Genomic DNA, 17,614 nt, shown 5'->3' on the forward strand with positions numbered 1-17,614 from the left:
CGGCCTGTTCAGGAAGTCCTGGCCCAGTTGCACAGGGTGGGATTCAGACGCAGGGCCTCGAGCTTAATGATGAGCTTGGAGGGAGTACTATGGAGTTGAAGGCTGAGCTATAGTAAATGAATAGCATTCTTACATAGGTATTCCTCTTGTCCACATGGGATAGGGCAGTGTGCGATTGCATCGTGTGCGATTGCATGGCGATTGCATCGTCTGTGGATCTATTTGGGGGGGATGCAAATTGAAGTGGGTCTAGGGTGTCAGGTAAGGTAGAGGTGATATGATCCTTAACTAGCCTCACAAAGCACTTCATGATGACAGAAGTGAGGGCTATGGGGCGATACTCATTTAGTTCTGTTTTCTTTGCTTTCTTGGGTACAGGAACAATGGTGGACATATTGAAGCAAGTGGGGACAGCAGACTGGGATAGGGAGAGATTGAATATGTCCGTAAACACTCCAGCCAGCTGGTCTGCGCATGCTCTGAGGACGCGGCTAGGGATGCTGTCTGGGTCGGCAGCCCTGTGAGGGTTAACACGTTTAAATGTCTTACGCATGTCGGCCACGGAGAACGAGAGCCCACAGTCCTTGGGAGCGGGCCGCATTGGTGGCACTGTGTTATCCTCAAAGCGGGCAAAGAAGGTGTTTAGCTTGTCTGGGAGCAAGACGTCGGTGTCCGCAACGAGGCTGGTTTTCCCTTTGTAATCCGTGATTGTCTATTGACCCTGCCATATTCGTCTCGTGTCTGAGCCGTTGAATTGCGACTCCACTTTGTCCCTTACGGAGGGAATAACTACACTGTTTGTATTCAACCATATTCCCAGTCACCTTGCCGTGGTTAAATGTTGTGGTTCGCACTTTCAGTTTAGAGCGAATGCTGCCATCTATCCACGGTTTCTGATTTGGGTAGGTTTTAATAGTCACAGTGGGAACAACATCCGCTATACAGTTCCTGATGAACTCAGTCACCATGTCAGTGTATACGTCGATGTCATTCTCAGAGGCTAGCCGGAACAAATCCCAGTCCACGTGATCAAAACAATATTGAAGCACGGATTCCGATTTGGTCAGACTAGCGTTGAATAGACCTTAGCATGGGTACTTTCTGTTTGAGTTTCTGCCTATAGGAAGGGATAATTAAAATGGAGTCATGATCTGATTTGCCGAAAGGAGGGCATGGGAGGACCTTGTAGACATCCCGGAAGTTGGAATAGCAGGGACCGAGTGTTTATAGCAGCGCGAGTACTAGAGTCAATGTGTTGATAGAACTTCGGTAGCATTTTCCTCAAAATTGCTTTGTTAAAATCCCCAGCTACAATAAATGTGGCCTCAGGATATGTGGTTTCCAGTTTGCACAAAGTCCAGTGTAGTTCCTTGAGGGCCGTCGTGGTGTCGGCTTGAGGGGTAAAAAAACATGGCTGTGTGACTATAACCCGAAGAGAATTCTCTTGGGAGGTAATACGGTCGGCATTTGATTGTGAGGTATTCTAGGTTGAGTTTCTGTACTTCACCGGTGCCCTGACTTTAGTTACATAGGAGCTACTTTTTCCAACCTCTTCCTAACGAGGTGACTTGGGAAAATGTATATTTTTAGTGCATACAGTTTAAAAACTTTTATTGACCGGTTGACCGCGATCAATGTCCTGGGCACCAATGCTATACGTTATCACAAACACACCATGAGTAGTTAATAGTTAACCCCTCTTTTCTTCTTCCCAGAGAGTTCTATATTCCCGGCTGCACGATATACTGCGAACCCAGCTGGCTGTATGGACAGGGACAGTATATCCGGGGAGAGCCATCATTCCGTGGAACAGAGTATGTTACAGTCCCTGATGTCTCTCTGGAAGGAGATCCTTGCCCTGAGCTCATCTACTTTATTGTCCAGAGACTGAACATTAGCAAGTGATATACTCGGACGCGGTGGATGGTGAGCACGCCTCCTGAGTCGGACTAGAAGTCCACTCCAAATACCTCTTCTCCGCCAGTGGCGTCTTGGAGCAGCCTTTGGCATAAGTTCAATTTCCCTGGGGGGTACGAACTTAAATTCCTAAATTCGGGAAAGTCGTAATGCTGGTGAGTTAGCGCCGCTCTGATATCCAAAAGTTATTTCCGGCTGTATGTAATAATAAACTTTCTGGACTAATAATGTAAGAAATAAAACACTAAAAAAGCAAAATACTGCAAAGCTGCTTAGGAGCTAGACGCAGCGCTGCCATGTCTGTCGGCGCCATCTTGCAGGGAAGGGAATATGTAAACGAGGTGTGAACTGTCTGATTGTGGGAGGAGGGGCAGTGCACACAAACTCTCACACACGTGAGCTCAATCTTTGCTTATACTGTACGTGTGGGTAGGCTGTAACTCAAGCCACGTTATAGTTTATTCTACTATTTGTGGAGATGTTGGCAGGATGTGAGAAGTGTGCTTAGTCCCGCATTGGGCCGTTCTTGTTAAGCTAGTTACTGCATAGCTCGTTCACTGTGGAACACACAAGAGTCTAGGCAAGATGGTTGCACCCTGTGAGAGATAAGCATGGTGCGCCTAGTGTATATAGATAAAACATATCGGTGCTCATTGGCCATAAACATTACACAACAATTTGGAAATCGCACATTCAACAAAGAGTGGTTTGGAAGGAATCAGTGACAGTGGCTAACTGTAACCATTGCAAACCAATCATTAGCCTGCTATTCAAAACAAGTCACCAACAGAATGTTCCAGTCGCATAATTTTCTCTTCCTACTTTTCCCTTCATGATATAGTGTGTGGTAGTTTTCAATTAGGCTAATTAAATAAACGTCATATTGCGTATTAAATTTACCACCAACAAAATGTCGACAGGCTCCATTTTTGCACATGACGTTAATATACCCAGTATTCGATTACCGAAGAAAATATGTTGCACATTGTTGTAACAAACGCATGGTTTTGGCATGACGCTTTGCGTGTTGGTCCAATTGAAGTTGGAATGTCAGCTATATACAGTTTAAATAGCCTGCTGTATGTGCCCTCCAAGTTGATATTAAGTAAACCAATCCATACTAGAGGAGGTTATTTCAAATCGACTATCCAATCAGACCGGTCTCGCAGTGAGCTAGCGCGAGGCTGTGTATTCCGCTATAAACGAACCGACGTGGGATCGTGTGACTCATTGACTGCGCTCAAACAAGCAACGCAGGTAGGCAGACCACAGGTCCTATTGAAAGCAATTGTTTGTAATATATTGGCAGCCTGTAAGAAATGCATGTTTGGATAATGTTTCTCATTCCTTTCAGGTAATGTCAATATAGAACTCGTTTTACTGTGGATATAGATACTTTTGTACCGGTTTCCTCCAGAATCTTTACACGGTCCTTTGTTGTTGTTCTGGGATTGATTTGCACTTTTCGCACCAAAGTATGGTCTTCTCTAGGACACAGAACGCGTCTCCTTCCTGAGCGGTATGACGACCGCGTGGTCCCATGGTGTTTATACTTGCTTACTATTGTTTGTACAGATAAACGTGGTACCTTCAGGCGTTTGGAAATTGCTCCCAAAGATGAACCAGACTTGTGGATGTGGACAACAAAAAATTAGGTCTTTGCTGATTTCTTTTGATTTTCCCACGATGTCAAGCAAAGAGGCACAGAGTTTAAAGGTAGGCCTTGAAATGCATCCAGGTACATCTCCAATTGACTCAAATAATGTAAATTATCCTATCAGAAGCTCCTAAAGCCATTACATTTTCTGAATTTTCCAAGCTGTTTATAGGCACAGTCAATTTAGTGTATGTAAACTTCTGACCCACTGAAATTGTGATACAGTGAAATAATCTGTCTGTAAACAATTGTTGGAAAAGAGACTTGTGTCATGCAAGTCGGTTACATACCATAGTTTTGGGCATTTGTGGAGTGTTTTAATTGACTCCAACCTACGTGTATGTAAACTTCCGACTTCAACTGTATAAACCTATGCACTTTATCATTACTACTACTAACGGTCAGTTAGTGGTTTTACTATACTGAACAAAAATATAAACGCAACATGTAAAGTGTTGGTCCCATGTTTCATGAGCTGAAATAAAAGATCCCAGACATTTTCCTATACGCACAAAAAGCTTTTTTCTCTCAAACGTTGTGTACAAATTTGTTTATATCCCTGTCAGTGAGCATTTCTCCTACATACTGCCAAGATAATCCATCAACCTGACAGTTGAACCATATCAATAAGCTGATTAAACAGCATGATCATTGGACAGGTGCACCTTGTGTTGGGGATAATAAGGCCACTCTAAAATGTGCAGTTTTGTCAACACAATGCCACGGATGTTTTGATGGAGCATGCGGTTGGCATGCTGACTGCAGGAATGTCCACCAGAGCTGTTGCCAGAAAATTGAATATTCATTTCTCTACCATAAGCTGCCTCCAACATTGTTTTAGAGAATTTGGCAGTACGTCCAACCGGCCTCACAACCGCAGACCATGTGTAACCAAGCCAGCCCAAGACCACATCTGGTTTCTTCACCTGCGGGATCGTCTGGAGACCAGCCACCTGGACAGCTGATGAAACTGAGGAGTATTTCTGTCTAATAAAGCCCTTTTGGGGGGAAAAACTCATTCTGATTGACTGGGCCTGGTGCCCAAGTGGGTTGGCCTATGCCCACCCATGTGAAATCCATAGATTAGGGCCTAATTCATTTATTTCAATTGACTGATTTCCTTACATGAACTAACTCAGTAAAATCATTGAAATTGTTGTATGTTGCGTTTTATATTTCTGTTCAGTATATTTGATCGTTTTGTAAAGTTTGTGTTGTGGGGCAAGTCATGCTGCTTAGCTAGAGGGGGACAAAGGAGGATTCCACAGGCTTTTTGGTTTTGAAATGTAGTTTGTATCTGTCACTTATTTAATTTCTCTATGTCTCTGTGTATGTAATCATTATTTAGAAACATTTTCATTTTTCACCATTTGTAAGGTTAGTAGCCTCATGGTGGTGGTTCTGTTGAAGTGGGGGACTGCTGCTCATTGTTACTCAGGGAGGTTTAGTGAATGCATTGCACTGTGTTTCTAGTTATGTATTCTAGTTAAATTAATAGTTTTAAGCTGTGGCTAGGCCTGTGTGTGGTCTTGTACTGGGTAATGAGTGAGTGTGATCAATGTAATTCCACATGTTTGTGATGGATGATGTACACTACAAGTATGTGGACACCCCTTCAAATTAGTGGATTCGGCTGTTTAAGCCACACCCGTTGCTGACGGGTGTATGAAATTGAGCACACCGCCATGCAATCTCCATAGACAAACATCGGCAGTAGAATTGCCTTACTGAAGAGCTCAGTGACTTTCGACGTGGCACCGTCATAGGATGAAACCTTTCCAACAAGTCAGTCCGACCGATGAATCTGGGTTTGGCGGATGCCAGGAGAACACTACCTGCCCAAATGCAGTGCCAACTGTAAAGTTTGGTGGAGGGCGGAATAATGGTATGGGGCTGTTTTTCATGTTTCGGCCTAGGCCCCTTAGTTCCAGTGAAGGGAAATCTTAACACTACAGCATACAATTACATTTTAGACGATTCTGTACTTGCAACAGTTTGGAGAAGGCCCTCTCCTATTTCAGCATGACAATGCCCCCGTGCACAAAGTGAGATCTATACAGAAATGGTTTGTCGAGATCGGTGTGAAATAACTTGACTAGCCGGCAGAACCCTGATCTCAACCCCATCGATCACCTTTGGGATGAGTTGGAATGTCGACTGCAAGCCAGGCCTAATCGCCCAACATCAGTGCTTAACCTCATTTAATGCTCTTGTGGCTGAGTGGAAGCAAGTCCCTGCAGCAATGTTCCAAAGTCTAGTGGAAAGCCTTCCCAGAAGACTGGAGGCTGTTATAGCAGCAAAGAGCGGACCAACTCCATATAAATGCCCGTGATTTTGGAAGGAGATGTTTGACGAGCAGGTGTCCACATACGTTTGGCCATGTAGTGTATATGTGAGTGGTTATTTTTGTATGAAATTATTATTTTTGATACCAACAGAAACTGATGTATTTTTATTTTTATATGTTCAATCAATTCTGAGCGACGCTGTCCACTAACCAGACACCTTATTTCCAGTCTCATATATATTTTTTAGGATACTATTATCTGTTGACGTGGTCCTAAGCCTGTTACACCTATATGAGTTGCATCACCAACACACGCACTACAAATCATTTATTCAAATTAGTCATGGATGTGTGTTTTGGTGGTGGATGAGATTACAATGTCTTTTCTTGAATAAACTGGCACCTAGTTTCCTACTTTGATTTTAGGAGCAGCATGGAGAGTTGAGTAAACCTTTTCAGATGTCATGATAAATGTTTTCAATGAAATACACTATCTTAACATTTTATTTGGCACACTTATTTATTTTTAATTTTTTTTGCAGACCATGTCTCCAAAGGAGAAGTCAAAGTTTGAGGACCAGGCGAAGCAGGACACAGCTCGCTATGATTTGGAAATGATGAGCTATGGTCCTCCTGTGAAGAGGGTCAAGAAGGATCCTAGTGTTCCAGAGAGACCTCCGTAGGTCTATTCCTAAAATACTGTAATCATCTATGCGCAACTCAATATTAGGAAGGTGTTCCTAATGCTTGGTATTCTCAGTGTATATTGGTTTATGCTGATTTATTATAGACAATTCCAGAGTCGGCCGTATGTTTTGCGGGCCCTAAGCGAGAGATTTGGTTTGGGGGCCCCCCAACTCGCTGGGTAAACATTTGTGGTCCCCCTCTTGACAGCGGAGAGGAATTTCAGTTTTAAAGTAAAGTTCAAGGCAAAATGTGTAGAATTGCAGGGAGTGGAGAGAATTTGGCTGTTTTTAAAACTACACTGAACAAAGATGTAAATGTTAAGTCAAATTTCAAAATTGCACCTTGTGTATTCTACTAACTCATGTTTCATGAGCTGAAATAAAAGATACCAGAAATGTTCCATACGTACAAAGCTATTTTGCTTTGTGGGGAACAACTCATTCTGATTGGATTGGCCTGGCTCCCAAGTGGGTGGGCCTGTGCCCTCCAATGTTAAGTTTTTTTCATGCATTTCTACCAATTTTGCCATGGGGTGGAGAGAAGTTTTAAAGCTAAATTCCTGTAAATCTACACATTTTGCCTTTTGCCATGTTGATATGATATCTGAGTGAGAGTACCTAATGAAATCAATGGGGGCCCCCTGGAGGTCAGGGCCCCTGGACACATGCCCTGTTTGCCTGGTCAGTAATTACTACAAGGTGTAGATAGCTGGCTAGACTAACTTACTAATACAACCCCATTTTTAGCTGGCATGAACTACTTGAGTGATTGTCAGTGACTGCCATTACATGAGATACTGCTGATGCGCTACCAAATTTCAAAATTGCACCTTGTGTATTCTACTAACTCTCAGCAGAATTGTGAATTTGGGTTGGGGCCTTAAGCGACCACTTATGCCCAGGACCGGCCCTGGACAGTTCAAAACAAAGTATGATACATTTTTGAAGTCCTGCAACCAGCAGTAACGACTGCACTCCTTCTCTTATACAGATCAGGGTTCTTTAATTTCTGTGCTGAGCAGCACCCCAAGATCAAAGCCCAACACCCAAGCTTTGGCGTTGGGGATGTGGCCAAGAAGCTTAGAGAGATGTGGAACAATTTGACAGACTCCAATAAGTGGCCATATATTGCCAAAGCCAACAAACACAAGGAACAATACCAAAAGGTAATGCCATTTGGGAATCTTTATTTGTCTCAAAGGAAATGTAATTGAAGGGTATTTTTACCACTAAGTGGTCTGACTGTGGTGTCAGACCCTATATGCAAGGAATCACTGGCTAAATATGAGAACCTGTGATTTCTTCCAAGGGATTGAAAATGTGACTTTTATTTAAGACACCTTTGCTTACTGTTTCTAGGATGTGGCAGATTACAACGGAGGAAAATGGGAACTGGGCGGGGCAGGAGACGACGATGAGGAAGATGAGGATGACTAATAGAAAAGGGTATTGTGGTTTAAGACACTGGCAATTTAGATGTGAGCACACATATCTGTAGGGTTCACCTGTCCCAGAAGAAAACATCAAATTGGTTTTGAAACTGGTTTCTCGCTGTAGTTTCTTTCTGGCTGTCATTTTGAGTCATTAACACTTTGCTCTGCAGTATTTTTCCTGATCCCTTTGCTTTTTTCAGTTGAACAAACCTATTCACAGTGATGGCATAAGGGTTATTACCCTATACAATACTTGTATGGTGATGTGTATGCTACTATGTGGTTATTGAAATAGATTTAGATTTTATTTTTCTATTTGACAGGGATCCACATTTCATGGAGTTTTAAGTTTGCATTTGAGGGAATTGTATGTGTTTCTAGACACAAAATCCATAGACTTGAGGCAGATGTCCAGTCTGACAATCAGGTATTCAGCTAACATTGCCATGGCCTATTATGCCAACCACCTGTGTGTTTGAGGCAGGACAGATCCATTCCACTGTGTTATGGCTGAAATGAATGATGATGAAATGGGTTCTGTTTTGTTGTTAATTTGGATACGTGGAATGACATTTTAGATTTTAACATTTCTCCATCTCTTGACCAATGGTGACAATACATCTGTTGGACAAGGTGGGAGTTTCTTTGTACCTGCACAGTTTGTTTTCTATGCCTCTGATCTAAAAAATAAATAATTACGTTTTTACGTTCTGTGTGGATCCAAATTGATTTATTCCCTCTATGGAAATGACCGATTGCATTTTTGTGGCCTTTAGCGGTAAATGTATTCAACTTCATGCAACATTGTGGTATTTTGTGACAGGCATGCATCTTTTAGTAGCAACGTTGAAACCAATTTTTACACTTCATAGGAAAATGTAAAAATTTAAGAATTTAGCTGTTCAGAAGTATTCTTATCTTTAAGAAATTGTATGCTTTGGGCCCTGAAAGTGCTCCCTAGAAAGCCACTATCCGCAATTGATTGAATCCTGGATTTAATCTTCAATGTTAATAACACATTTTTTTAATAGCTCCTCCCATTGAGTTTCGAGACTATAATTTGCAACCCACCTTTCCCCACGCGCAGTACACCAAATACGCTGCACAGTGTAGTTAAACACGTTCCTCTTCTGTAGGTTATTTATTATCCAACAAAAAGTTTGCCTGATAAGTCAAAATGTTTCATCATATCCATCAACGTCAGTGAGAGTGCATCGCTGAGACTCCGGACACAATGGGCGTGGAGGAGGAATGTACATTACATCCCATGACCGACGCAATCATAAACCTCACTGCTGGGGCAGCAGGCAGGTAACATTTTTTTTCCAAAAAGTAATCTTTAATTTCTTCAATTACCTAGCATCACAAACTTTTCCATAGGTTTTAGCCTTGATGACTCTTGACTGACACACGTACAACACAAGGTTGTTTTGTTGTTCAGTGGAAACATCTAGTGACGGATAAAGCTGAACAGGATGGCTGTCATTCAGAAAATGTTAACTTTCTAACCATGAACATAAAAGAGTGCAAGAAAAGGTTGAGGTCCTTCATGGTGACTCTGGAAATCTCTCCTCTCACATAGGGGGTGTTGCGTGTGTGCTGAGCGGTCAGCCCTTCGACACGGTCAAGGTGAAGATGCAGACATTCCCCAGCCTGTACTGTGGCTTCTTGGACTGTTCCCTGAAGACATACCGCCACGACGGGCTTCGGGGGCTCTACCAGGGGAGTGTGCCTGCTCTTCTGGCCAACGTGGCAGAGAACACTGTGCTCTTCGCCTGCTACGGGACCTGCCAGCAGCTCACCAGGAGAGTCTTTGGGCTGGAAAAAGGGTCTCACCTCAGGTTGACAACAGAGGATCTCTGGCTTAACATTCTCACCCCTCTCCCCTTCACTATGTGTCTGGCTGAGTGCTTAAAAAATGCAAAGCGGTCTCTTCATCTGTTATTGTGTTTTGCTGCTGTTTCTCTTTGCTCTTCTGTAATCTCTCGCTCGTTGTCTATAACGTCTTTGTCACAGTGACCTGCAGAATGCCCTGTCCGGGTCCCTGGCGTCTGTCTTCTCTTCGCTGGTTTTGTGTCCCACAGAGCTGGTGACGTGTCGCATGCTGGCCGTGCATGAGATGAGGATGGTGGGAAAGACCTCCCTTGCGTTACACATGTAAGCATCGCAACTGTTCTGTGGACAGTACAACGAGATCATGTTGTCATTGTGGTTCAACACAAATAGTACACACGTGGGTGGCAGGTCATCTCTTTTTGCTTATCTTCCAAAAACACGTGTAAGTGGGTGAATGAAATATGTCTCAGGAAACCATATTACCTTGGGGTTCTACTCGAAAGCACATTATGCACAAGGTACAATGCACAAGCAAGACGTTGTGTGTGATGTGATAATGGATGTTGTGTTTGGCTGTGTTCTGGTGCTCTCCTCGCAGTTCCACCTGGTCAGTGGTGAGGGACATATTGAAGACAGATGGTCCTCAAGGCCTCTTCCAGGGAATGACCAGCACCTGGCTCAGAGAGGTGCCTGCATACTTCCTCTTCGTTGGGGGCTACGAGATCAGCAGAACCCTCTTTACAAAGCCTGGCCAGTCCAAGGGTGAGTCCATTCCTTATGACTCCACTGAAGCGATTCAACTTCTCATTTAGCTATTCAGCAAACTCCAGATTCGACAGATGTCTATGGTATATAGCTTCACGCAACTGATTTTCGTATTTGTTGTTGTTTGATAGATGCTGTCCCGCTGTTAATCAGTGGAGGAGTTGGTGGGGCCGCCTTTTGGTTGGCAGTGTACCCCATTGATTCAGTCAAATCCAGAATCCAGGTTCTATCTATGTCAGGCAAGCAGGCTGGGTTTATCAGACCACTGCTCTGTATCATGAGGACAGAAGGTGAGAACATACCACGTTATTTTTCATCATCTGATTCTATTCCCCAGAGTCTTCTGAACTGCGTGGCGTTCTGTCAATCTCAAATGTGTTCATCAATAAACTTCTGATTGCGTTATTTGCCCTATCATTTGCTTATTTACTCATGTTGGCAGTTTTCTTATCCAGATAACAGAAATGAATGAACTCACTAGCTCACAGAAGATTAGGATTGTCCCTCGTAGTGCAGGCTCGTAATAACGGCTGGAACGGCGCGAATGGAACGGCATCAAGCACATGGAAACCCTGTGTTTGATGTACTTGATACCGTTCCACATATTCCCGCTCCAGCCGTTACCATGAGGCCGTCGTCCCCAATTAAGGTGCCACCAATCTCCTGTAGTGCCTCGGCTTTGTAGTTTGAGCCCCTTTAGATTTCACATGTATGGGCTGTTATCCACCCATGATGTGCTTGATGATGTATTGCCCCTGTTCTAGGCGTTCCTGCTCTGTATTGTGGTCTAACCCCTACCGTCCTGCAGGCCTTCCCCTCCAACGGAGCTCTATTCCTGGCTTACGAGTGGACCAGAAGAACCCTCCTCAACCACACATCTACAGCCTGAGTTTGCAGGGCTGGAGCTAGAGGTTTGTGAATTCAAATACCCCAAAATTCATCAACATCTACAGTATAAACCAGAAGACTGAAAGTTTTAAAAACGACATTCGCAATTTGTGGTAACCTATGATCTTGTTTTGACCATGTTTTCTATGCTGGGCCAATAGGTTTAATGTCCAGCCACAGAACCGGATGAGTCAGTATTCAATCAATGGACTCCGTGCAATCCAACAACATTCCACCCACTTGCCCGAGACATGCATCACACTATTTCAGACAGGATGTGTTGTCAACATGTATTTACTGTTTATGTGTACATAAAAGCCTTTCATATTTTATTTAACCTTTATTTAACCAGGCAAGTCCGTTAAGAACAAAATCTTATTTACAATGACAGCATACCCAGGCCAAACCCTAACCCGGACGACGCTGGGCCATTTGTGAGCCACTCGGGATGTGACTACACCACTGATCAATAACATTGTTTTTTGTTATGTTTGTTATTTTTCATACATGAGATATACACTGAGTGAACAAAACATTCAAGAACACCTGCTCTTTCCATGACACACTGACCAGGTGAATCCAGGTGAGAGCTATGATCCCTTATTGGTGTCACTTGTTAAATCCACTTCAATCAGTGTAAATGAAGGGGAGGAGACAGGTTAAGGAAGGATTTTTAAGCCTTGAGACAATTGTGACGTGGATTGTGTATGTGTTCCATTCAGAGGCTGAATGGGCAAGACAAAAAATGTAAGCGCCTTTGAACGGGGTATGGTAGCAGGTGCCAGACGCAATGGTTTGTGTCAAGACCTGCAACGCTGCTGGGTTTTTCACACTCAACAGTTTCCCATGTGTACCAGGAATGGTCCACCACCCAAAGGACATTCAACCAACTTGGCAACTGTGGGATTGGGAAGCGTTGGCGTCAACATGGGCCAGCATCTTGGCCCATCCTGGCCCATGTTGACGCTTTCAACACCGGAGTCCATGCCCCGACGAATTGAGGCTGTTCTGAGCAGTGGAGGCTGTTGAGGGGAGAACGGCGCATAATAATGGGATGGCATCAAACACCTGGAAACCATATTAGATTTTTATTGACACCATTCCACTGCTTCCGATCCAGTGGAACGGGGGGTGCAACTCAATATTAGGAAGGTGTTCCTAATGTTTTGTGTACTTAGTGAATATTACAGTCAAGTACTATGCCTTCTTTATCATGACGGAGAAGCTACTGTATGTATGAAATGGACAACAATGTGTTCTTTTGAACATCTGAAACCAATCCAAACTTTAAGTAAAGAGATGTTAGGTCATGGGAACACTGTATTGAATTTTTCTTTCAAGCTGACTGTTCAAATTCTTCAAACCTTTCCTAGCTTTTTTTCTTCTCCCAGGTCAGCAGACAAACTGGTCGTCTGATATTTTTTTGCTGTCCGTGTGAAAGCGGGGTATCCTACGAAGCAGGTTTGAGGAGTTAGCGAGGTAACTTGGGTCAACTCTGAGTTCGTCTCGGGATAACCGGACATTCGAAAGTGGCTCACCTTTTAGGCAGGTACATTTCTATGGCAACGAAACCTAACTCAGGCTAACCTGAGTTAGCCTCTGGGGCAGGCTAACTCACGGCTCACTCCACTTACCTTGAATGAAGTGACTGAGCCGTGAGTTGAGGACCAATGAAATCAGATTCCCGTCCCCTTCATTTGAGGAAGATGACTGATTTTAAATATTTTATTAAACAAAGGTTTGAAAAAGGAAACTGCACACTGCTCTTAATAGTATCACTGATCTTTAATAAGCTTATTCATTCATTTATTCATTTTTCATTCATCTTGTTCATCTGTTGCCATGCACCTGCAAAAAGTTTGCTCAGATGTGCGAGTGCCTTCTAAATATTAATCAAATGTTTGTTTTGTGTAAAAAAACATAATGTACATGTTTGGTGATGTCAGAATTCATTTTAAACTTTTGTATGACTTAATAAAACAAATATTGATAGGAAGGTGCTTGTGCATTGATAAGCACACCAAAGACGGCGTTAACAATAAGTAATTAAATAAAGATGGCACTTCTAAAAGCCTATTTCACACCATAGTCTGCTGAATTGCAAGACAACTTTAATTTTATTTTCGACACAAACGAAATAGCGGCTAGATAGATTTTTCAGCATTGTCTCAATAAAGGCTTTTGCATTTGACTAGCCATGTGCGACATGCAGTTACAAGCCTGCTAAAGTTAAGAGGCAGGCGGACGAGCAATATTCACTGTCGCAGTAGGCCTGCGGATGATGCCTGAGCTGGAATGTGAAGCTAACTGAAGTAGGTTAGCTTTAGAAAACCCTGCGTAGATATAGCTTGCTTCGTACGACACCCTTTTGGACATGTCATCATTTAACTCAGCACATTCAAAATGCAGTGGGTTCACATCAACTGTCCACCAAGTTTCAACTTTGGGATAGATCAAATACAATACTCTTACACTGTAGTAGGGAAAGCATGTTTGTTTCACTCAATAAACACAGTTTTGTTGAGCATGTGAATGTATACTAAACAAAAATATAAATGCAACAGTTCATATAAGGAAATCAGTCAATTGAAATAAATAAGGCCCTAATCTATGGATTTCACGACTGGGCAGGGGAGCAGGCCCAGCCAATCACAATTTTTTCACCACAAAAGATGATCCCGCAGGTGAAGAAGCCGGATGTGGAGAGGTCCTGGGCTGGAGTGGTTACACGTGGGCTGCGGGTTTGAGGGGATCTGTGGCATTGTGTTGTGTGACAAAACAGAACATTTTAGAGTGGCTTTTTATTGTTCCCGAGCACAAGGTGCACCTGTGTAATGATCATGCTGTTTAATCAGCTTCTTGATATGCCACACCTGCCAGGTGGATGGATTATCTTGACAAAGGCTAACATGTTCACTAATAGGGATGTAAACAAATGTGTGCACAACATTTCTGAGAAAAAAGCATTTAGTGCATGTGGAAAATTCCAGCTCATGAAACATGGGACCAACACTTCACATGTTACGTTTATATTTTTGTCCAGTGCGTAATGTTGTTAATGTAGACTTAGAGCACAACGGTTCCACCAGAGGGAGCTCTCTCTTTCTCTCTCTCGCTCTTTCTCTCTTTCTTGTTCTCGCACTCTGTGTGGCTCATCTCTCTCTCTCTCTCAGCAAAAGGGGACGCATTAGCCCATCCTTTGCACAGCGTTCACTGCTATAGCCCCCCCCCCGAGAAGCTCCCATTTATTTGACCACGGCATCAAAGAAAATCAATTCAATGAAAAGGAGATGTTGGTGTGATACTGCAGTATTATCTGCCCTGTTTTCTCATCTGGGTAGAGAGTTGATGAAGTATACTATTATTATTATGATTATTATTATTATTATAAAATGTCGACATGTGGTGGGGTATTGATGATGCATATAATGTTTTTACCCTGATGTCTCCTTTCAGAGTCCAGAACTTCATCAGTCATTGGTACTGTCTATGAGACTTTGACCAAAAGCACTGTACGTTACATACCATCACTGATAGACAGCTAATACACCCAGTCACCTATTGACTGTTTACATGTAAGAAAGGGTTTTACAGAGGCGGCTCAAGACATTTGATTTATCTGCCTCTTCGTAGAAAAGAAGCCTTGGCTTTGCTGCTATGTACCATCATATACCTGCGTCGTACTGTACAATACACTAACAGGAACTAGTGTATTGTTTCGCCCACGTTAAAGAGGAATGTCTTGATGCTGAAAGTAAAGGAGAGCCACCTGGAGGTTTACACAGAACGTTTAGGTTGTATAACCAGGGCAGGTGTAGTATCACATCAATATCCAATGACAATGTCAGCCAGAGGACTTTGGAGGATTTAGAGAAGTTGCAGTGGTAATTGAGAAGATGAGACTGAGGCCCACAATAAAATATGATATACAGGAAGGTCCATAATTATTGGCACCCTTAATAAAGATGAGCAAAAAATATTTAAATAATGAATACAAATACTGAGCTATATTGTAGGCTCAAAGAAATTGGGAAATGACATTGTTTTATGCTAATACAATTGCCCAGAGAAAGATATTTAGTGTAACACAAAATATCCCCCAAAAAGTATGAGTCAAAATTATTAGCACCCCTGTTTTCAATACTTTAGCACCCTCCCCTTGTGAGGATAATGACACTGAACCTTTAAAAAAAAATTCTATGTGATTGGAGAACATGTTGGGAGGGATCTTGGATCTTGGATTGATATCTGATATCTGCTCTTACGGACTGCCCTCTTCAATTCAAACCACAGGGTTTCAATGGGCTTCAAGTCCGGAGACTGAGATGGCCATTGCAAAATTCAGATTTTGTGCTCAATTAACCATTGCTTTGTGGATTTTGATTATCGCTTGGTGTTATTGTCCTTTTAAAAAAAAGTGCTATGTGTTTGGAGAACATGTTGGGAGGGATTGCTGGAAGATCCACCTTCGGCCAAGTGTCATCCTCCTGGCTGAGGCGCCCAGGTTTTTGTCTCAAATATCCTGGTACTGGGTAAAGTTCATGATGCCATTGACCTTAACAAGGGCACCAGGACCAGTGGAAGCAAAACAGCCCCATAACATCAAAGATCCACCACTATATTTTACAGAAGGTATGAGGTACTTTTCGGCATCTGCTTCAGTTTTTAAACCCCAAACCCACCACTGGTGTGCGTGGCAAAGAGCTCTATTTTCATGCCATATGACCATAGCACCGGTTCCAATCCAAGTGCCACCTCCAGGTGGTGGCATGGTCAGATGACGTGAAAATAGAGCTCCTTGGCCATGCACACAAGTAGTTAGGTGGCTTTCCTCAGAGTGTCCGGCCATCTAGGCAGACTATAGCCAAAAGGTCAGAGCCATGCTTCAGTCTGCACCACACCGCCGGTCTGCTACAGTCCTGGAGAAACTGATGAATTGTGGAGTGTATTGCATAAGCAGGATGTCATGTACATTCTCTATGTTGCAGGGAGAAGGTCCTCAAACAGACAGGGGGACAGGAATAGTGTCCATAAGCTTCGTGGAGATTTCCCTTATGAAGTGGGGCAGACTTCCTTTGTTCGTGTCAAGGTCAGTCGTTTGACCACATGAAGAGGGAGAAGGAGTGATATTAGTTAGTGGGTGTGTGTTACTCAATAATTAGGGTATTACTGAAAGCTGACAGAAAGGCTTAAGTATTTGTAAACATTGGGATGCTTCATTTCCATACAGGCTTTTTATGGCCATGTATACACAATAACAAAGACAAGCTGGATGCTATCCCTGTAATCATTCCCGGTCTTACAGTAAAATTGTTAATTAGTACTTGACAATCAACTTCATAACGACGGGACACAGACTTTTGTTTTGCTCTATAAACAGCAGATGTGGTTTATGCCCAAGGCCTTTTCTACTTACTGCATTAAAAGGACATCTTTAATCCAGGCCATAGAATACAACCACGTCAACTAATGGGCTCCCTCCTACTCCTTTGTTCCTCAATACTGTACTCTATATGTCAGATATGGGTTCTTTTGTGCCCCAGCGCAATTTCGGGCAAGTTTCACAATGAACAAGACATAAGAATGTATGAAAATGACTTTTAAAAGTATCTCTTAAAAAATAGGCCTTTTGTGTAAATGCTCACCGGGCAGTAAGGGTGGTGCCAGTGGCCTGTCGTCTCTACGTTGTTGGTCGTATACCTGCCGTTGTCGGGTCGTCTTCCCCACCTTCTCATAGGTCTCCAGGAGGACCTCTAGATGACGCTGCAGCCACTGGTCCCTGGATCCACCCGTCTGGGAAAATTGGACTCCAAGAGTACATTTAATAGGCAATTGTGCATGTCTACCAAATATTAGGAAGTGTGGGGTGTACCCAGTCTACCTGTGGACTGTATTGATGTTGGCTTGAAGAATAGCTGGTAGCTGTTCTTCCCAATGGGCCCGCCCTTCTTCACTCCATGTGTTTAACAGAGTCAACAGTGTCTGGTTCATTCTTTCACAAGCCCCCTTACCTTGTGGCCAGCATGGGCTGGTTCTGGTTTTGGTACAATCATACAATGCACACAGCTGTTTGACCAATGCAAACTCGAAAGTTGCCCCTCGGTCACTGTGAAGATGCTTGGGGCAACCAACGATTTGGAAGAAG

At 43.1% G+C, this 17,614-nt stretch overlaps 2 protein-coding genes across 2 annotated transcripts; both read left to right on the plus strand.

The window, feature by feature from the left end:
• The first annotated feature begins 2,989 nt into the window (after positions 1-2,989).
• LOC129869096 (high mobility group protein B3-like) lies at positions 2,990-8,691 on the plus strand. Its single transcript, XM_055943597.1, has 5 exons — positions 2,990-3,174; positions 3,493-3,633; positions 6,404-6,540; positions 7,539-7,713; positions 7,907-8,691. The coding sequence occupies exons 2-5, from the start codon at positions 3,535-3,537 to the stop codon at positions 7,982-7,984; spliced, it is 489 nt and encodes a 162-aa protein (XP_055799572.1). The 5' UTR covers positions 2,990-3,174; positions 3,493-3,534; the 3' UTR covers positions 7,985-8,691.
• Positions 8,692-9,214: 523 nt separating this feature from the next.
• On the plus strand, positions 9,215-11,562 carry LOC129867881 (mitochondrial ornithine transporter 1-like). The gene is made up of 6 exons (XM_055941350.1): positions 9,215-9,287; positions 9,563-9,821; positions 9,997-10,137; positions 10,415-10,578; positions 10,713-10,871; positions 11,346-11,562. Exons 1-6 carry the CDS (start codon positions 9,215-9,217, stop codon positions 11,468-11,470), a joined length of 921 nt encoding a protein of 306 aa, XP_055797325.1. The 3' UTR covers positions 11,471-11,562.
• The last annotated feature ends 6,052 nt before the right edge of the window (positions 11,563-17,614 follow it).

This window comes from Salvelinus fontinalis, chromosome 13 (assembly GCF_029448725.1).
Source record: "Salvelinus fontinalis isolate EN_2023a chromosome 13, ASM2944872v1, whole genome shotgun sequence".
In the NCBI taxonomy this organism is placed as follows: domain Eukaryota; kingdom Metazoa; phylum Chordata; class Actinopteri; order Salmoniformes; family Salmonidae; genus Salvelinus; species Salvelinus fontinalis.

Excerpts from the sequence above, each read along its gene's own strand:
- LOC129867881 (XM_055941350.1), top strand. The coding sequence starts at position 9,215 with ATGGGCGTGGAGGAGGAATGTACATTACATCCCATGACCGACGCAATC. Across the intron at positions 9,288-9,562 it reads CCTCACTGCTGGGGCAGCAG|GGGGTGTTGCGTGTGTGCTG; the intron begins GCAGGTAACATT and ends CCTCTCACATAG. Across the intron at positions 10,872-11,345 it reads CTGTATCATGAGGACAGAAG|GCGTTCCTGCTCTGTATTGT; the intron begins GTGAGAACATAC and ends CCCCTGTTCTAG.
- LOC129869096 (XM_055943597.1), top strand. The coding sequence starts at position 3,535 with ATGAACCAGACTTGTGGATGTGGACAACAAAAAATTAGGTCTTTGCTG. Across the intron at positions 6,541-7,538 it reads AGTGTTCCAGAGAGACCTCC|ATCAGGGTTCTTTAATTTCT; the intron begins GTAGGTCTATTC and ends TCTCTTATACAG. Across the intron at positions 7,714-7,906 it reads ACAAGGAACAATACCAAAAG|GATGTGGCAGATTACAACGG; the intron begins GTAATGCCATTT and ends TACTGTTTCTAG.